Source organism: Lepidochelys kempii, chromosome 9 (assembly GCF_965140265.1).
Source record: "Lepidochelys kempii isolate rLepKem1 chromosome 9, rLepKem1.hap2, whole genome shotgun sequence".
Lineage (NCBI taxonomy): Eukaryota > Metazoa > Chordata > Testudines > Cheloniidae > Lepidochelys > Lepidochelys kempii.
The window spans coordinates 103,271,849-103,293,537 of NC_133264.1; the positions used below are offsets into that span (position 1 = coordinate 103,271,849).

General features: G+C 43.9%; 1 protein-coding gene across 3 annotated transcripts in view; it reads left to right on the forward strand.

Moving 5' to 3' along the window:
- GCNA (germ cell nuclear acidic peptidase) overlaps positions 1 to 18,875 on the forward strand; it is a 54,857-nt gene extending 35,982 nt beyond the window's left edge. For all 3 annotated transcript variants that reach the window (XM_073358689.1, XM_073358688.1, XM_073358690.1), the window contains 4 exons: positions 2,905 to 3,049; positions 5,334 to 5,472; positions 14,009 to 14,213; positions 18,037 to 18,875. In XM_073358689.1, coding sequence (XP_073214790.1) covers positions 2,905 to 3,049; positions 5,334 to 5,472; positions 14,009 to 14,213; positions 18,037 to 18,286 — 739 coding nt within the window. In that variant the 3' untranslated portion in view covers positions 18,287 to 18,875. The remainder of the gene's footprint in view (positions 1 to 2,904; positions 3,050 to 5,333; positions 5,473 to 14,008; positions 14,214 to 18,036) is intronic.
- Positions 18,876 to 21,689: the final 2,814 nt, after the last annotated feature.

Consider the following 21,689-nt stretch of genomic DNA (forward strand, 5'->3'; position numbering starts at 1 on the left):
ACCTTCCAGCCTGTGTCCTGGATCCAGCACCCCTGTTGTTTTCCAACTGTTTATCTCCTTACCTGAGTCTTTATAACATTGGACCAGTGGGTCTTCAGCACAGTAGTAGGGGGGTATACCCTCCAGTTTATTTCTATCCCTCCCTCCCACTTCAGGGACCCTTCTCACAAGCATCTGCTCGCCCAGGAGGTGCAAGGTCTCCTGTGAGTGGGAGTCGAAGAGGAAGTTCCTCTGCACTTGAAAGGGAAAGGGTTTTACTCCCGCTATATTTTTTATCCCAAAGACCAAGGGGGGGGGGGGGGGTCCTGTGTCCCATTCTCGACCTGCGAAACCTCAACAGGTATCTCAAGAAGTTGAAGTTCCTCATGGTCTCCCTGGCCTCCACCATTCCTTCCCTGGATCTGGGAGACTGGTACACCGCCCTCAGTCTGAAAGACGCTTACTTTCACATATCGATATTTCACAGACACAGAAGGTTCCTACGATTCATGGTTGGGACTGCCCACTATCAATTCGCAGTGCTCCCTTTTGGCCTGGCAACGGCACCAAGGGTGTTTACGAAGTGCATGTCAATAGTGGTGGCCTACTTCAGGCATCAGGATATCCAGATCTACCCGTACGGGTAGATCTGGAAATCCTGATGCCTGAAGTAGGCCACCACTACTCATCAAGGGCCACTCCAGAGTCCACGTCCAGCGCGGCATCACAACATGGTGAGCCACCTGTCAAGCTCTGGACCTGTTGATAAACGAACAAAAATCAACATTGGTTCCAGTTCAAAGGATAGAGTTTATCGGAGTGGTCCTCGAAGCTCCCCGAGCCAAAGCATTCTTCCCACAGGCCAGGTTCAGGGCAATGTCAGATCGGATCACCAGCATCACTGCCCATCCATCCACCGCTGTCCAGGTCTGTCTCAGACTACTGGGGCATGTGGCCACATACATGTATGTTGTTTGGCGTGCGAGGCTCAGACTACGTCCTCTCCAGATGTAGCTGGCATAGTTTTACTTCCCGGCCAGGCATCACCTGGACAAACTCCTCGTGATCCCTCCGTGAGTACTTACCTCCTTGTAGTGGTGGTCTGATCCAGTTCTAGTGTTGGAGGGTGTGCTAGTTTGCAAGCCCACAACTCACGGTTTCCCTGATATTGGATGCATCCAATCTCGGTTGGGGAGTACATCTCAGTACACTGCAGACTTAGGCTATGGTCGCGAGAGAAGCTTGTGCTACATATAAACATCAGGGAACTCAGAGCCATCTGCCTGGCTTGCGGAGTGTTCCTTCCCCCAGCTGTCCGGTCGGTTGATGCAGGTGTTGACGGACAACATGGCCTCCGTCTTCTGTGTCAGCAGGCAATGGGGAGCTCATTCATCGGCTCTATGCCAGGAAGCCCTTCATCTGTGGGACTTCTGTATCCAACATGCGATCCACCTGGAAGTCTCGCACCTCCCCGGCGTCCGGAACACACTAGCAGATCACCTCAGCAGGTCCTTCTTCTCTCACCACAAATGTTCCCTTCACTTGGAGGTTGTCAGGATGCTCTTCCAGAAGTGGGGAGCTCCCCAAGTGGACCTGTTCGCCACCAGACAGAACAGAAAGAGTCATCAGTTCTGCTCTTTGCAAGGTCTTGGCAGAGGCTCACTTTCCGATGCCTTTCTCCTGTCTTGGTCAGGAGACCTGATGTATGCCTTCCCGCCAGTTCTGCTCATCGGCAAGGTCCTCTTAAAAATCAAGAGGGACAAGGCACAGATCATTATTATCGCCACAGCTTGGCCTCGCCAACATTGGTTCAGCATACTCATGGACTTAGCCTTAGCACTTCCTAGCTGCCCAGACCTACTCCCACAGGATTACGGTCGGTTGCTGCACCTGAACCTCATCTCTCTCCACCTCACAGCTTGGATGGAGCGTGGCTGAATCCAGAGGAACAAGTCTGTTCTAGTCAGGTACAGCACATGCTCTTGGAGAGCAAAAAGCCCTCCACCAGAGCAACTTTTATCTGGCAAAGTAGAAGCAATTCTCCTGCTGGGTGTCAGAACGGAATATCTCCCTGACCCAGTCATCTCTGCAATCCATTCTGGATTACCTGCTTCACTTAAAGCACCAGGGCCTTGCCTTCTCTTTGATCAAGGTTCACCTGGCAGCCATATCGGCCCTCCATCCCTGCGTCCAGGGTTGATCAGTATTCTCACATGAGATGACTATCAGATTCCTGAAAGGCATTGAAAGACTCTTTTGGCCGGTCTAGGACCCAGTCCCCCAATGGGACCTCCACCTTGTCCTCACCGAGGCTCATGGGCCTGCCCTTTGAGCCTCTAGCTTCTTGTTCACTTTCCCATTTGTCATGGAAGGTCGCATTCCTTGTAGCTAGAATGCAGGAGACCCTAGTTCAAGTTCCTGCTCCAAGGACTATTTATTTATAAAAAGCAAAACAATTTCAACAGGACAGATTGAGACCCAGCCCACACAACCCCGTATCCCAGTGGCTAGGACACTCTCCTTCGCTGTGAAGGACCCAACTTCAAATCAATTACTTACCTCAGAAGAAAAAATACTATAAGTTATTATTGTCCGCGTGGATCCCACAACCAGCCCTTCATCCCCACTTTTTTTCAGAGTCCTCGTTATCTGGGATTCTGAATTAGCAAGGGAACTGAGGGATGGTTGCAGCTGCGCTGTTCTTTATGCCCTTAGATGTGGGATATAAAGACATACATGCTGCAGGCATGGCTGACTGCTGTTTAAAAGATTCTAATCTCTCATGCCTGGGGAACGTGCACAACTAGAATGGTATCCACAAAGACTTCTCAAAGAACCATAGTTACTATACGGTAAGTAACCATTCTTTTTCATAAGACTGCTGTGACAACAAATGTGCTTTTTTTGCTGCTGCTTTTCATGCAGGTGGAATCTGTGTGGGGTGCCAGGCTGTTTCTTACAAGAGCTGTCAAACCCAGCATCCCAATATGTGAAAAATTTCAGGAAAAAGAAGGATGAGTTGACACAGAAGCTCTACACTCTTTATAACAACACCATCTTTGAGCAAAAGGTAGCTTTTGTAAACACATTTCTGGACAATAAAATCACTGTTATCCCGCTAACTAGCTTTCTCTGTGAAACCATTGCCCCTTCCTTCTAGCTCACTAACTGGGATGCAGCTCAGCCTTGTAACAAGGTGCTTCTATTTGAATCAGGTTGAAAATGTGAGGGTTTTAAAAAGGGATTTATCATAGGTTTACTCTGGGAGTTATCAGACTTTCTCAGTGTGTTACCTCTTAATAGTCTTGTGGAGAAAGACCTCCTGATCCATTCATTACTGCAAGGACACAAACTCCCTTCCCATTCATAATCATGTAACGTCCCTAAGTAACTATATCTGTTGCTTATATGGAAAAATTTATTTTAGATACCTTGGATGAATCTGGTTCCTTATGGAGCCTTCTGATTCTTATATGTCTAGGTAGTTGTATAGCCCCCATTGTATTGGAATGCTTCTCTTACTCTTAAGTTATTTTTCCTCCCTTGGTATCCTGCTGTCAATTGAATTGTCTCATTAGACTGACCTCACACTTGGTAAGGCAACTCACATCTTTTCATGTATTTATACCTGCTCCCGTATTTTCCACTCCATGCATCTGATGAAGTGGGTTCTAGCCCACAAAAGCTTATGCCCAAATAAATATATTAGTCTCTAAGGTGCCAAAAAGATTCCTTGTTGTTCTTATGTGGCAGTGGACCCTAATTGAGGCATCTTAAGCTGGCTCCTACTCCTATATAAAAAAACTGGAATCAAAGAGCCCAGAACCACTTGATCAGCCAGCTCTCTGCAGACCAGTAGCAAGTGCCTGCCAGGATCACAGTTTGGGAATTGCTGCTGTAGGCTCCCTAACAGCACAGGTTACCCAGATGATTGGCACTTGAGTTAGCCTACCCCAGCATTTCAAAAGCAAAGCCAGACTCACCTTACTGAGTCCTCACTGTTTCTGCACTCACTCGTGTGTATGGTTCTCTGTACTGAGATGCTCTAGGAGACTTTCCCAGTCAATTACCAAAACTTGTCTGTCCTTCATGGAGAACTGTGGGAAGGATATTGGAGGACTATCAGAACTTGAGTGATTTTTGCCTGCATCCTAGCTGCAGAATGGGCAGGGTCCAAGGCAAGTGAAAGGAAAGCCTTCTTGTATAAACTATCCTGCATTTAAAGCACCTCCAAATTCAGATCAAAAGTTTCTCTTGTGTGAACAGTAGAGGAGTTTGGACTAAAAACCAGGTAAGAGTTCAGGTTAACTGCAGTGAAGACGTGCACTAAGCATACCAGCAGTACTAGAATCCTGAAAGAGATGGTTCCTTTCTGCTGCTATTTTGGAGCAACAAGGTCAGAGATTAAGTAGTTGATAAGATTAGAAGTTACACTTCCTGGCAAGAGAGAATTGATGAGATTTTAAAAAGAGGTCTGGATAAACTGGGGACAGGTAGGTCAAATGATCTTATAAAGGGCTCCACTTGATTTTGGTAGCTAAGTATTTGAAAGACAGCTATTAAGCATCAGTGAAGGACATTTAATACCTCCTTAGACAATCTGCTGGGGAAGGCTACAACCCTAGATCAGAGATCTTGGTAAGCAGGTTGTGTGAGAGAGGGGATGCAGACATTTCTCTCTGAATACCTGAGAAAGAGATTGTCAAGCTAACCAGGGCAGGAAGGTCATATAAGGACTTGATTTCTAGAGATGTGAGATTTTCCTTCTTTTCTCTGTACTCTGTTACTTAAGTAGTATAATGCAAACAGTTCTTTTTTGGTTTACTACCATTTTCTCTGCTTTTAATAAAACTTTTTAAAGAATATTACTATTCTATGGCTGTTTTATACTCTAAAGATAGTGAAGTTCTTCAGCCCCTAAGGAGAGGTAGAGAAGGCAAAGTGAGTTTCTCAGATCTAACTTCCCACTGTCTCTGTGTAAAGGGTATGAACAAAGGTGTCCTTTCCCACCAAGGTGTGTTGTGAAGGGCTGTAGTGGTACACACACACAAGGGCAGAAGTTTAAGGACTTGAGGAAGTGAATGAGTTGGCAGTGATGTGGTTCCAGGGGGTGTGGATGGAGGGGCAAGCAGGGGCACAGGGTCCCCCAGTAATCATCAGGGGCTTCCTGGGGTGGGGGTCAGGGTGTGGGGGGGAACAAACTCTGAGGCTGCAACAGGAGCTGACAGTTCCTCCAAACCTGGGCCTCAGCAGGGGCACAGAACGTGCCCCTCCAAAAGGGGTCAAATTTAAATTCCCGCACATGCCCCTGCATGGTTCAAATGCACTGTTTTGTTTTGTTTTTTTTATATCAGTTGCCAGAGAAAATGGAAATCATCTGGAACAAAAAGATGCGGAAGACAGCAGGGTACTGCGTAACTGGACAAACAAAAAGTCCTGAGGTACAACGCTATGCTCGGATAGAGCTCTCAGAGAAAGTTTGTGACTCTGCAGGTAAGGAAAAGAGGATATTGAATATTAAATAAGGGGAAAGAATATTTATTTTTCTGCATAGCATCTCTAAAATGCAACCTTTCCTATCCATCCACACAGCTAAAACTTTTATCCAAGCTCTCATCACCTCATTCTGGAAACTCTGCAAACCCTCCTGCTGCGCCTCTCACACACATGCTACACTCAGAAGCCCAACAATGAGCCCCACTCCCCCTGCACCTGGACCATCCCGATGAGCCACCTCACCAAGCCCCAACCAGCTGTACCTGGATCCCCACCCCACTGAGCCCCACTCCCCCAGCATCTGGACCTCCGCACTGAACCCCAACCACCTTCAGCGGTACCCCCCAGCAGAGTCCCATTACTGTTTCACTGAGAACCTGCCAACAAGCCCCTCTGCATCTGGACCCCGCCCCCTCCCAAGCACCTGGATCCCCCACTGAGCCATTTACACCCAGATTGCCCCACACTGAACCCTTTCAACCCACACCTGGATCCCCCCGCACTAAACTCCTCCACACTTGGATCCCATCTGCCCACACCTGATGCACCTAGCTCGGAGGGGCAAGACCATGGGATGTTTCTGGGGCAGGCCCGATCATTGCACTGTGTCAGGGTTGGATGCAGCCTCCCCACTGAGTCTGCGTCCAGGTGTGGGGAAAGCTGCACAGTGATCTCCCACCTCTGTGCAGTCAGTGGCCTATGCTCCCCAATGCCATGCTGGAGCCTCCACATTTATTTAACAAATAAAATGTGCAGAATTTTAAAATATTGTATACAAAATTTTTAATTTTTCTGCACAGAATTTTTAATTTTTTGGTGCAGAATCTCCTCGGGAGTAATTTATACTGTATTCACTTCTCAGAGACTTTAACCCCCTTGACTGAAGGACTCAGCTTGCAAGAGCTCTGTCCCCTTTTATCTGTCCAGTGATGGATGCCAAGATGACTGCTTCTTCTCTCCGTATATCTTCCCAAACTCACTGTTTTGTCCCCAGACCCAGGATAATCTTATGATGTTTTTTCCTGCCTGTGGACTTCCCATCCCCTTGCTGATTCATATGTAAATATGATTTCCATTGTTTTTGGTCACATCTTGTTTAATTTAATTGGAGATGTGTAGATAATCCCTTCCCTCCTGTTTCTCCCTGTGTTTGGTCACAGCCTTTAAAGCATAATATCAGTGAGTGTGCACTCATGCTAATGCAGACATTTCACAATGCTATTAGTCATCATCATGTCACAGACTTTCATAAAAGACATTACTCAATACACTTTTTATAATACAGCAATATTGTATACAATCATTTGATCCAATTGCTTATCATTTGAGGGGCAGAACCCCATAAGAGGCTGTCTCCCCCACTCGCTAAATTCATAGAATATCAGGGTTGGAAGGGACCCCAGAAGGTCATCTAGTCCAACCCCCTGCTCAAAGCAGGACCAATTCCCAGTTAAATCATCCCAGCCAGGGCTTTGTCAAGCCTGACCTTAAAAACCTCTAAGGAAGGAGATTCTACCACCTCCCTAGGTAACGCATTCCAGTGTTTCACCACCCTCTTAGTGAAAAAGTTTTTCCTAATATCCAATCTAAACCTCCCCCACTGCAACTTGAGACCATTACTCCTCGTTCTGTCATCTGCTACCATTGAGAACAGTCTAGAGCCATCCTCTTTGGAACCCCCTTTCAGGTAGTTGAAAGCAGCTATCAAATCCCCCCTCATTCTTCTCTTCTGCAGGCTAAACAATCCCAGCTCCCTCAGCCTCTCCTCATAAGTCATGGGTTCCAGTCCCCTAATCATTTTTGTTGCCCTTCGCTGGACTCTCTCCAATTTATCCACATCCTTCTTGAAGTGTGGGGCCCAAAACTGGACACAGTACTCCAGATGAGGCCTCACCAATGTCGAATAGAGGGGAACGATCACGTCCCTCGATCTGCTCGCTATGCCCCTACTTATACATCCCAAAATGCCATTGGCCTTCTTGGCAACAAGGGCACACTGCTGACTCATATCCAGCTTCTCGTCCACTGTCACCCCTAGGTCCTTTTCCGCAGAACTGCTGCCTAGCCGTTCGGTCCCTAGTCTGTAGCTGTGCATTGGGTTCTTCCGTCCTAAGTGCAGGACCCTGCACTTATCCTTATTGAACCTCTTCAGATTCCTTTTGGCCCAATCTTCCAATTGGTCTAGGTCCTTCTGTATCCTATCCCTCCCCTCCAGCGTATCTACCACTCCTCCCAGTTTAGTATCATCCGCAAATTTGCTGAGAGTGCAATCCACACCATCCTCCAGATCATTTATGAAGATATTGAATAAAAAATTGATGGTTTTCTTGTTCTTTTATCTAAATGCATCTTCATTATCTCAACCTGATGACAAACAACTTTACGCTTATTTGTTTAGGGCAGATGGAGATTATGCATTGCTTGCCAAACACATTTTAAAACCATAATTCTAACATACATCCATAACTCTTTGTACAACCCGTATACACACTACTCCTGGGGGAATTCTGTGCCAAAAAATTAAAAATTCTGCGCATAATATTTTAAAATTCTGCATATTTTATTTCTCAAAATAACACAATATAATCACTCCCAGTTTCAATTATTTTTGTAATTTATTTCTAAATACCTGTCAACAATACAGACAACAGCAAAAAAGATTCCCCCAGAAGTAGAGAGTTAAAGAATCCCCAATGATAACCCAGTTCCAGTTGGGGGCTGCTGGAGGGAGATGTGTGGGGCTCCCAGAACCCAGACACCTGCATTCCCTTGCTGCCCCCCCCCCCCGATCCCAGCCACAGAGCACCCCCCAGCCCAGATATCAGCACTCCGCTTCTAGAGCCCAGTCGCAAGGCACCTCCTGGCCCAGACACCAGCACCTCCCTCCCCAAAGATCCCAGTCATGGGGTACCTCCCAGCCCAGGCACCAGCTCCCCTCTCACCCCAGATCCCAGCCTTGGAGCATACTCAGAGCCCAGACACCACCATCCCCTCCCCTTAGAAACCAACCACAGGGCACCTTCCGGCCCAGACACCAGCTCCCCCAGAGCCTTTAATCCCCCCCAGCTTCTATATGGTCCTGCCAGGGAACGCAGGATGGTGCAACCCTGTTCTTCCTCACCCTTTGCCAGAGCTGGGTCTCCCAAGCTCTCTCCTGTCCCCGGGAGAATGAGGATCAAGTAGAGTGTGCAGCTTTCAGCCCACCCACCCTCCAGCTCCGCTCACTGCAAGCTGGGCTCTGCAGAGTCCAGTATCCCCTAGTGGTGGCCAGCAGTTCTGCAGCCCCAATTCTGCAGGGGAAACAGGGAATTCTGCAATATTCTGCATTGTGCAGTGTTGTAGAATTCCCCCAAGAGTAACACACCATGTAAGAATATTAATGATCAGTGAGCTATTAGCTTTCCATTGATATATTACATGCCACCTTTTGGGTATATATCATGACAAAAGTGGGTTAGATGTAGTGAGTATGTCAGGCCTGATGAGCTACTCAGAGTAGTGAAATACCAATGGGACACTGTGTCACAGTCAGTAATTTGTCATCTGACATTTACTTGCTGGCTCCTGTGTTTAATGTGGTTTTAAAAACAGAGACCACAACACAAGTGACTCTCATTACAATTAGTCTCCTCGGAGATACTGAAGACATAGAAACCAAATTACCTTCTCAGACTTGGGTCAGAATAGTGACATTGTGTGGGGAAGCTTGCACTAGTGTTGTCCATGTGGCATCTTTTACAGTCTCCAGGGCTGTCAGTCTGGTACTTGCAAACACTAATGAACAGGGATTTGGAGCAATCAAATTTTTGAATTGCTCCGCTCTGGCACCAATAGTGACTGCTCCAGCTGCGCTCTGACTCAAGTTAATTTTTAACTAAATAAAAAAGTGCATACTGTAATTTTGAAAAAACATTATTTTTATTCAGGCTTTCAAAACAATTTAAGAGTCATCAACAATGATACAAAATAGAATCATTCATAATTTATTCTGTAAAAAATTATTGCAGCAATCAAGTCGTCTTTCATAGCCTGCCACAAATAATTTAAAATGAACTTTAAAGCTGAAAACAGTTGCTCTACACTAGCTTATGCAATTCCACAGGCAGCCTGAATGCAGTGTGGGTAGTTGTGAATGGCCTCAAAAACAGACTTAACTTTTAACCTATCAATAGACTCCGTTGCCTCACAATCTTCCCGAAAGTTTCTCTCAAATAATGCTTCATTACAATTATGAATCACAGAAACTCACCGGCGTCTTTCTTGTTTATCCAATTCTTTTTCGAAGGCGTCATCTTCTGAAAAATTGGTGCTTGAATTATCTCCCATTTCCCTGTGATGGTTGAAGACGTCTCAGGAATGGACGCTCAAACAAGTTCAGAGTGGAGATGAAAGTTTGAGAACAGCCTGCTATTTCTGAAGGGTGTGAACTTTCCAAAACTGCAATTCTATTGTTGATGACTCCTTTTATTGTGTTTCATTTTGTTCAACCTCTTTCGCCAAGTTCAAATGTAGGAATAGATTTTGCATTTTCGAATTGTCGAGCAATATCAAGGAGCCCTTCCTTTGTCTTTGGTATTTCCCTTGAGGTAAGAAGAATCGGATACCGTGGGTCAGTATAAACTCTAGCAAGGAAATGAATGTTGTCAAAAAGCTTCTCTTCGCGTTTCTGCATGGAGGATAGAATTCCTTCTGCAATTTGTCCACCATTTTCTTGCAAGAATTTTGACAGTTTCCTTCATTAAAACTCCCAGGGTTACATCGACAGCTTGAAGATTCATGGTTGTTTGGTTTGGCTTTGCCAAGAGATCTCGCAGGTTATCACTTCGTCCCATTCAACTTTTATTAACTTGAGTTCTCTTGTTCCAGCAGCAGCCACTTGTTCACAGTAAGATTGAAAAATGAGAAGCCGATCAATCATCGCAAATGTCAAACCCCAGCGAGTCACAGTATCCAATGATTGAGTTACCCCATGTAGATCAAGCAGAACACTTCAAATACTTGGGGTTCGTAGTTGGACAATGACTTGTTGAATTTTTGCCAGAAATTTCTTCGCATGTTCTTTGTTCAATCCATCCCAGATTGCCAACTGAAGAGTGTGAATACCACACCTCATCAGTTGGACTTCTGAGTTGTCCTCATGAAGCCATGTTGGAAGTATGAGGCTAGGGTCATTAATCCATTGTGCAGCAGCATCCATGTTGAGTTCGATTTCATCCATTCCTTTAGTTCCTTCATCAGGCAAAACAGCTTCAGTTCTGTCCACATCCCTGTTCTCAGAGGTAGAAATGGTTTCATTGTCCTCACTGAAAATGTTGACGGCACATGTTATGTTTGCTGCATTGTCAACGCAGATGCTCAGCGCTTGCATTTCACTGATCCCAAATTTTTCTAAAATAGCTTTTACTTGACTTTTCACATACGAAGAATTGTGACGCCCTTCAGTGTTGATTATGTCCAAGGTTTTTACCACAGCTTAATCTTTTCCTTCTTTGTAGTACTGAGCATTGATTGCAAGGAAATTTCTGTTTCCACGGGTTGCCGCATCCGTTTTCAGGTAGCACAATCTTTGCTCCAAAGCTTTCTTGAGCTCTTTGCGACCAGACTCAGCTGTGCTGACAACTAAATGACGAACCGCATTGTGCCCCGTCAAAACACCAAGCTGCTGACCCGTTTCACCTGCAATTTTTTGGAATCCTTTGTTCTTTAGCCTGAAGGTAGTGAGCGGTGTTGAACTCAAGCAAACCATTTCCATCAGCCCTTCATGGAAAGTATTGGCATCCACTGTGACTGTAACCTTTGAGGACTTCAAATATGAGTCAAGTTTTGTCTGCTCAATTTTGGGCATTCTTTTCAGATGAAGCTCCGCAAAAATCTTTTCTCCAGGAGTTTTCAAAGAGCCAGAGGAACGTTGTTTAGCCGCATCAGCTTTCTGTTTTGCCTCATCTTCCTGGTCCTTTTTTGTAACCAGAGCTGCGTGGTTTTCAGGATGGTTACTTTTTATATGCTGCCAAAGGTTGAAACCTTTCACGGCACTTTGTTCACTTGTATTCAAGCTACATGGTTTGAGCTCGCCATTCACTTCCTTTTCCACCTTGCACATTGCCGATTTCTTCTTTGCTTTTCAAATTCAAAAGTAAAGACGGTCGTTGAGATCCTTTTCCATAAATCGGCTATCAATCATGGGGGGCAGATTTGATTTTTTTTTTTGTTGAAGCCATGGCCAAATCTTCTTGTGCTGCTACCTCATCCAAATGTTTCTTGTTATGATCTTCAAAAAGCAATGAACAAAAACATTACATTTTTTTATAATGTACCTGCTTGTGATATCTTAACCACTTACGGTACTTCTAATTTATTTTGGATTTTCTGGACAAAAGTGATCACATTTTCTTTTTACACAAAATTATTATTAAAGTATATTTTAATATTAAACATGTTCCTTGCAGTTTTAATGAAGTAAGAAGTATTTTTAATATACATAATATAAATTTGTATTTATAAATTGCACGTTAGTTTTTCTAATGAAATTTTGCAGTAAAAATATTTGAAATATTCTCCAAGTTTTTAATTAATATCTCAAAAACGTTTTAATTTAGATATGTCAATGAAATTTGGTATGTGCTGTAGCGTTAGTATGTGCTGTCCCTGTTCTACAACATTAATTGTTGGGAAGTAACGAGCTACACGTTACAAGGTTGAAAATAAACTTCAGTGGGAAAGCGGATTCAAATTGCAAGCACAGTCCTTTTAGTAAAGAGAGCAAATTTTCGGAAATATGTTTTTGCTTCATCAGCCTGAATAGATTATACAAGATAGAACCTATTATCTGCTCTATCTTGTATAATGTTTCCAGCCTGATGAGGGAAAAACATATTTCCGAAAATTTGCTCTCTTTACTAAAAGGACTGCTTACAGTTTGAATCCGCTTTCCCATTAAAGTTTATTTCCAACGTTCTATCATACAACATCATTCAAATAAAATTATTTAAACTACAGGCGTCCTGAACTGGGGGACTGGGCCAATTTTATTTAATATATTTTAAATCTTCGACTATTTAACAGATACGATCCTGGAATATGATTTAATGCAAAAACACGCATTAAAATGGTACTCTTAATGTATTTTGTATAATTAACCGTTTCCAAGAAAACTGTTTAAAAAATTTAATCTGCTTGGATGCTTAGAATGATACAAACAATTTTACTTATTACTTATTTTTCAACTTTGGAACCATAAATTTTAAACGTAATAATAAATAATAACCAAAAATTATTAACTTATTATGGAACATAGTATTACCGCTCGTAGCCAGGGGCAGTCAATGACCAGCCTTTCTTGAAATATGAAATAAAAATGACCAACCGCCAGTTCGGGCGCCTATGGTTTAAATAATTTTGGATAATATAATATGGTAGCACATACTAACGCTAAGATACAGACATAATTTCATTACTTTATATTAAAGCATTTTTGAGATATTGATCAGAAATTAACTTTTCATCACCTCCTTGAAGGGACTGTAGCTCCCTTAGGAAGAATTTTAGGACACGTGTTCACAGAAACGTTTTTTCTTAAAATGACCTAAGGATTCACCCCCAAAGTTGTGTTGGACATTTTCCAATCTCTCTGGATATATCACAAAAATCACCCCTAATTTATGCAAAAATGTTTACTGTATATTTATATGCCTGCTGCATGCAACTTTTTCAGTAAATTTAAAATTACAAACAACGCTACCAAAAGACCGTTAAACAGATGACATATAAAAAAAGTCCGCCAGAGTGATATGGGAGCATGTACAAATGTACCGGTAACGGAAGCCCGTGTGAGAAATGAGCTTAAGTGGTTAATATCTCTTGCGATATCTTAATATATCAATAAACAAAAACATTATTTTTTTTTGCAATATACCTGTTTGTGATATCCTAAATGTTGCATCTTGCGTCGCACTTTTCTGTAATCGCAGCACTCAGCGCGTCTCGTTGATACTTCTTTTGTAAGGGTTGATCAACACAAACTAATCTATCTATCTAACCTACACGAGTATGTACTCGCCTAACCTTGGCACAAGGGTGGGAGCAGTCTGCAATGTTGCTGGATGTCTGATAATTATCTAATTCTTTAATGAAACGTATCTCCAAAAAACTTTGTAATTTTGTATCTGTACATTAAATCTTGATTTTGGCTGAAGTGAGAATAACTGTGACATATTACATAAAGCGGTAACGTAAATGTTAATATCAAATGTTTTATACAATGTGAAACTTTTTGGCACCTTTAGGAATTTCTTGCTAAATATCATTTAATTTGGTTTGAAAATGGAAAAAAAAAAACACTGGAGTAGTGGAGCAGTCAAGATTTTCTGTGCTCTGGCTCTGCTCCAGCTCCGGGCAAAAACCTGCAGCTCCATTGCTCTGCGCTCAAGCTCCGGGCTCCGCTCCAAAGCCCTGCTAATAAAACCAATGAAGAATGAGAGACCTGACATTTTAATGGCAGTGTTCTTAATTTGTCTTCTCTCCTGCCTTCCCCAAGACCGGCTTCGAGACACATTGATCCATGAGATTTGCCATGCAGCTACTTGGGTAATCAATGGAATTCGAGATGGCCACGGGCAGTTTTGGAGATTCTATGCTAAGAAATCAACTGTGGTTCATCCAGAGCTGCCAGTGGTGACACAGTGCCACAGCTATGAGATTAAATACAAGTTCACTTATAAGTGTTCTCTGTGCAAAACCACGTGAGTAATATTTACTTGCCTTTGGTCATCTGTTATCTTTGTTTTCACCGTGTCCACAAGTTAAGCTTAGCCCTTTAACTCTTAAAGCACTTTGAGAATTAAAGGTCTCACCTCTATGAACTGAACTGTTTTTTTATTGCCTTGTTTTCCCTCTTCTGTTCCCACCAAGAATTCCCAACTGATGCTTCCAGGCAGTTTCCCTCGCAGACCCATATTACTTCTGGGGGGATTCTGTGCCTCAAAATTCTGCAAAATTGTATATATTTATTTGTCAAAATAATGCAATATAATCACACCAGTTTCAATTGTTTTGGTAATTTATTTAAACTACAATACGGAAAAAAGTCACAATTATTCAGCATTTCCTAAACACATGAAAGTGAAGTTACAAACACTTGGCAACTAATATCCTGCATTCCAGTTATAATCCTGGATTTTCATTTAAATTACATTACAGAACAAACAGCGTGAAAAAAAAAAAAAGTAGAATGTCATTTTAAATTGCTCAGACTTTCACACTTGAAAGTCATATAGTCTTGCTAATCATTGTCCTGGACCTGGCTGGGTACTTTGGGAAGTGCTTGTTTCTGATTGTCCTGACATTTTATTGACTGCTTGATAAAAAGTGAGAAAGCACATAGATCTTCCTAGCTGAGGATTCCCTTACTGTCATTTATAATAAGACTCCTTTACATCACTCTGGCAATGTAGGGGCCTTAAAGCTTTCACAGGTTTTAATGTTCCTGGGGGAATTGACTGAGAATGGGAACAGTTAACTAACAATAGTAGACATTCTGCTACATTTCTGCCTCGGAGAATGAGATCAAATAACCCTCAACAGCAACTTTAACAACTTTACTACACAATCAGGGTGCTACATTTGTGCCTCTAGACTGCCTCCTGCATAATAAAAAGCTCTACCCTTACATGCCAGGGAGCTGCAGTAGCAAGAGAAAGGGACACAGGGCTTGTCTACACTGGCAATTTACAGCTCTGCAACTCTCACTCAGGGTTGTGAAAAAACACCCCCCTGAGCGCAGCAAGTTTCAGCGCTATAAAGTGCCAGTGTGGACAGTGCACCAGTGCTGGTAGCTGCACCCCTCACGGAGGTGGGTTTTTTACAGCGCTGGGAGAGCTCTCTCCCAATGCTCCACCGTGACCATACGAGCCACATTAAAGCCATGCTAAAGCCACTTTAGCATTGCCAGTGTAGACTAGCCTAGAGAGTCAGTCTCTCTTCTCCCCCCCCCCTTGTTGGCACACATGTACACCCCTCCCCCCTGATGGTGATCATGCAGGCACGCACGCCCATCCCCTGTCCCCTGTCTCTGAGGCTGCTCCAGGTGCACTGGAACAGACGCACTGCCTGGGCTGCTGGGGAAGAGGTGCATGTCCACCAACAGATTTTTTTTTTTGCATTTTTCTGCCCGGGGGGCACAGAAAAATGTGGGCCATATGAATTCTATGCCCCTCTATGGGCACAGAATCCACCCAGGAGTACCATATGGAGTTATACTTAGACCTGCCTCCCCCTGCTGGTGCTCTTTTTAATGGCTTAGCTGAGAACAGAGAGTTGGGAGGTGGGTTGTTTTGAGTGAGCAGTATGGAAATCTGAGGATTTGAGAGATTCATAACTTTCAAGGGCAGAAAGGGACATGTCAGTCATCTAGTCTTACCTCTTGCAAACCACATGCCAGAGAATGACAGGTTTCAGAGGAACAGCCGTGTTAGTCTGTATTCGCAAAAAGAAAAGGAGTACTTGTGGCACCTTAGAGACTAACCAATTTATTTGAGCATGAGCTTTCGTGAGCTACAGCTGTAGCTCACGAAAGCTCATGCTCAAATAAATTGGTTAGTCTCTAAGGTGCCACAAGTACTCCTTTTCTTTATGCCAGAGAATGTCACCTATTGATTTCTGCATCAAGCCCAGGACAGAGTGAGTGAGCAAATGACAAGACTTGCTCCAGGCAAGGGTCCCTCTCCCCACCCCCTCAATGCTGACACTCTCATGCACTGCACACTACAGCTGTTCCCTAAAAACCCTTTAACAATTATGAAATGGATTGATTTTAACTCAGTTTACTCAGTCTCCAAGCTACAGACACACTGAGTCTGTTAGCCACAACCCTTAGTGGCTGGTGTTCCACATACTGCTGTCCTTTGGAGCAGTGAGTTTTCTTCAAGGGTACTCAGACTTTTCAATATTTCTGACCCCTTTTATCCTCTGAGGGAACACACCTAACTTTCTAACCTTGATTCTTCATCTTCCCCTTAGCAACTATAATGCTTGTTACATAGAGAAGGTAATAGAATCATAGAATACCAGGGTTGGAAGGGACCTCAGGAGGTCATCTAGTCCAATCCCCTGCTCAAAGCCGGACCAATCCCCAATTTTTGCCCCAGATCCCAAATGGCCCCCTCAAGGATTGAACTCACAACCCTGGATTTAGCAGGTCAATGCTCAAACCACTGAGCTATCCCTCCCCCTGTAGGACAGTATTAAGGAAACAAGATAAACATTAAACTCGGGTTCATGTTATGAGACTACTTGGATCTCTCCCTACTTCTCTATTAGGAGTGTAATGCAGGAGCTCTGATACACTATGATCTCATCTTTTACCAATAAACTTATTTGAAACACAAGCAGAAAAATTAAGCTGCTCACTGGGATTGTTAAAGCTTCTGTTTATCCCATTGTAAGTGATAAAGAGCTTGTGGGACCACTGGGATCATAGAATATCAGGGTTGGAAGGGACCCCTGAAGGTCATCTAGTCCCACCCCCTGCTCGAAGCAGGACCAATTCCCAGTTAAATAAAGAATGTTTAAAGAAGGTTGATCTGAGATCTAGAATATGTATTGTGGGGAACAAATTCAACAGCAGGGCCCTCAGCTTCTGCAGCACTTCAGTGTGGCAGGCTGAAGTGCTGCACAGCTTCATGTAAACTTAAATTAGAGGGGGGTTTTATTGAACTAAAAATTAACATGAATATCACTGAATTCCTTGTTGTTTGTTTTGGTATTCATCTGAACTTGCTTTACTCTGTTCATATATTTTTTTTTATGTTCTGTTAAACTTCGTATTACCATCACATAACACTGTAGACCAGGGGTGGCCAACCTGTGGCTCTGGAGTCACATGTGGCGCTTCAGAAGTTAATGTGCAACTCCTTGTATAGGCACCGACTCCAGGGCTGGAGCTGCAGATGCCAACTTTCCAGTGTGCTGGGGGGGTGCTCACTGCTCAACCCCTGGCTCTGTGACAGGCCATGCCCCCCACTCCACCCCTTCCCACCCCCTCCCCTCAGCCTGCAGTGCCTTCGCTCCTTCCCTTCCCCCCCCCCCAAGCCTGCACACTAAAACAGCTGATCGGGAGGGAGGAGGAGGTGCTGAACGAGGTGCATGACTGCCAGTGGGTGGGAGGTGCTGGGAGAGGGGTGTGGGGGGCTGCTGATGTATTACTGTGGCTCTTTGTCAATGTACATTGGAAAATTCTGGCTCTTTCTCAGGCTCAGGTTGGCCACCCCTGCTGTAGACATTATCAGGAAGAAACTGAAGGTTCCACCTTGGCAGCTGGATAAGGGATGTTTCAGGCTTTTTGGCAGGAAAATGTGGGCAGTGATCTGAGACTGCATGATAAAAATCACTAGCTGAATATTCCTGCTAAAATGATCAGCAGGGGAATAGTAATGTTGCCATTTAGATTATCTTTAGGTGTCAGAGTTAATGTACACTTGATCTCAATGTGAACAATTTGCACCTTTGAGCTATTATTCCAAGGTGTCTCCAGACTCAGGCACTACACTGAATTTTGTTTTATTTTAGAATTGGGCGCCATTCCAAGTCACTGGACACAGAACGCTTTGTGTGTGCACTTTGTAAGGGACAGTTAGTCCTGTGCCAACCCACACGGAAGGATGGTACTCCTGCTAGAGCACAGCTAACACCATTTGCAAAATATGTGAAAGAAAACTATGGATCTACTAGAAAAGAACAGTATGGGCTGAGCCATGCAGAAGTCATGCGGAAGCTCAGTGCTGAGTTTGCTTTAAAGACTAGGCTCCTAGATTCCTGAATGCCTCTTGGGGTGTACACACTGGGCCTGTGCTATGTAATCATTGTTTGTACCATTAGAGAAAATAGCTAGGTTCTGGCTGATTAACATTGAAAATCTATTAAAGGTTTCTAAGCATCTGCTGCTGTTCTGTGTTCCCAGGAGCAGTGCTTGCATAGTCCCCTGCTGCTGCACTCAGAAGCAGGTGAAACACTGTTTTCTGCAGAACCCCAGTTACGGGACAAGGTGATATATGTAACTTTAGGTCCAGGGCTGCTCATCCATCCCCAGGTCTCTTTAGTGACGTTCGAGTGCATCTGTTTGCTTATGATTCAATCTTCATTCTAATTGTCCTCCAGCGATTTTATGAAAGTTAAAATGGGAAGGGGGAGTGGGAAATGGGGGAGGACTAACTTGGAGCCTTTTTTAACCACTGTTTGAGATAAACTCTGGAGGCAGTTGGCTCAGGGTCTTACTTAGAACTAAATCAAATACATCCATCACAGAGTTGTGATTGAAACACTTCTGTAACATATCTTCTCTACTCAGATGATTAAATCAGATTTGTAATATTAATACTTGAAATAAAAAGGTAGATTTTTGTCTCTTACTGGTTATGATTAATAAAGATTGCCTTGAAACCTGGTATGCCTCCCGGGGGTGCCGGCAGAGGTGAGCGATCCAAATTTTAGGTCATTTTGGAGATGCTGCCACAACCACCCCTTAAAAAGAAAAACCCAGCTTTTTTTAAGGTTGACAGATTCTATCAACTTTATGCACAGAGATAGGGATCTAATTAACTTATTTACTCAACATATACCTTAGCTAATGTATGGCACCCTCTAACCCTTTGAGGGAGTAATATTTAAAATGGTTTGCACTTAAGCTCAGCTCAAGATAGGGTAGGCCCGTTATTCATTGGGGGTGGGGGGAGGGAGATAACAGAAAATGTGGAAATGGCAGATGCTTCTCTCCACAGGCTGGCTGGTTGCCCGCCCTTCAACCAGGCTCTCCACTTTGATCAGCGCTTCAGTCGCTTGGTGGTGATGTCTGTAGATGGAGGTGGAAGAGAGAGAGCATGGCAAACGTGTCTCAATTTTATCTTTCTTTCTTTCTTCCCTCTTGGCTTTGCGCCCTCTCCCCCCTCAGTCATGTAAGCATTACCTCATCATCGTCCCAAACTGACCAAAGGAACAGGGGTGACTCACTTGAGAGTCCAACACATCCTTTGTTGCTACCTAGGCCAGTGTCCTTTGTTCCTGTGAGGCTGGGCTGGGTTTGTCCCATACATGCTCTGATGAGGTGTGAAGTGCCTTGGAGAGTTTTTGCCTGGGCTTGTTTTAAGCCATGAGGCATTTTTAGCCTCCTAACTATATACATGAAATTACAACCTATAACATTAGTATAACAATGCTCAGTGCATCATAAGCCTTCTGAAGACACCCCACATGACAAACTTTGCATTGGATACCACACAATCATAAGGATGAACATGGGACTGTAGGGTATTCCCCCCAAAGTACAGAACGTCACAGAGTGTTTTATGACACTACAGCAGCTGGGGGGCTCTTGCTGTGGGCCAGGTATGATGTTCAGGGTGTATTCCAGACTAATGCGGGGCTGTGTCACGTGGCCTACAATGCAGGGTGCCTCACCATGCTTCACTGTTGTAGCCTCTGATGTGGGTAGCTCACAAACAGCCTGGCACCGTGCAGCTCCCCGCTCTCCCCATGAGTGTCTGTGTACAGCTACGACTCTGATCCCAGCAGCTTGTCAACACTCACCAGTCACACTTTGGCTTCCATCAGACTGGGCTACCACATGCAGGATGACCCTAACACACTCCCTGTCCTGACCTTTACCCCCAAGACGTGCTGTGCGCTGTCCAGCCCTCTCAGGGACAGGCCAGATAGATTAGGTCTGTTGTACCTCTAGGAGGTCAATACACACAAATCTGCCACTTTGTGGATAATTCCATTTATGGTTCACAACCCTGGATTAGTTTTGGTTCAAGAATAAAACAAGTTTATTTAACTACAAACAGGTTTTAAGTGACTAAACAATGAGGCATTAAAGTAAGAAATGGTTACAAGAAAAATAAAGTGCTTTCTAAATTTAACAAACTAGACTTGTGAAGGCCCTTCCCACAGATTCCAGTAATATTGCTGCCCAAACTCTCAGGTCAGGATCTGCTTCCAGGGTCAGGCAGCTGTTTCTCTGATCGTCTTAGGTGAAAGGGAGACGGTTAGGGAGAGCAAACTTTGGTGTTTTTGCTCTTCACTTTTATAGCACAGGTTTCAGAGTAACAGCTGTGTTAGTCTGTATTCGCAAAAAGAAAAGGAGTACTTGTGGCACCTTAGAGACTAACCAATTTATTTGAGCATAAGCTTTCGTGAGCTACAGCTCACTTCAATCCGATGAAGTGAGCTGTAGCTCACAAAAGCTTATGCTCAGATAACTTGGTTAGTCTCTAAGGTGCCACAAGTACTCCTTTTCTTTTTGTGAATACAGACTAACACGGCTGTTACTCTGAAACCTGAGTTTACACAAAGTAAAAACTATTTCCCCGTGCTAATTTTTCCCCCATACTGTTACTCACACCTTCTTGTCAACTGTTTGAAATGGGCCATCCTGATTATCACTACAAAAGGTTTTTTTTCTCCTGCTGATAATAGCCCACCTTAATTAATTGGTCTTGTTACAGTTGGTATGGCAACACCCATTTTTTCATGTTCTCTATGTGTATATATCTCTTCCTACTGTATTTTCCACTGCATGCATCCGATGAAGTAGGTTTTAGCCAACGAAAGCTTATGCCTAAATAAATTTGTTAGTCTCTAAGGTGCCACAAGTACACCTCAGTTTTTTTGCTGATAAAGACTAACACGGATACCACTCTGACACCTGAGTTTCAAATGCTACCTCACAAGGCATATTTTGTCCAAAGATTGTTACAATAGTGTGTAGGGTGTGAATACAGGGGTGCATTTGGTCACAGTGGGCTGGGATGTTTATGCAGGGCTCTCTAACATCACCCTTCCCTGGACATTGCCAGATAATGAATGGGTGGGGGAGAATTCTTGCTCCAATCCTGAATTGATGGAAACCCCAGGCTCGCTAGAGCTGGTTTGATTTTCCAGAGGAGTGAGTTTTTCCTCTCTGGTGGATTATGATTTTTCTCCATTATAGTTAGTTGCTCTTTATCTACTTCCCCACAGCCCGTCACTAGGTTCTTCAGGAAGCAGCTCATTGCTTCACATTAAAGCTGCTTCCCTTTGGGTGTGTATTTTCTGCGGTGTTTGCTGTCATCAGTGACTGTGCCGGCTTGGACAGGTGCTTGGCAAAGTGGGGGGTTCTACATTTCTGATGAAGAATGCTCTATGTTAAATAAAATTACTCAGTGACAAACAGTGGCATTTGGCTC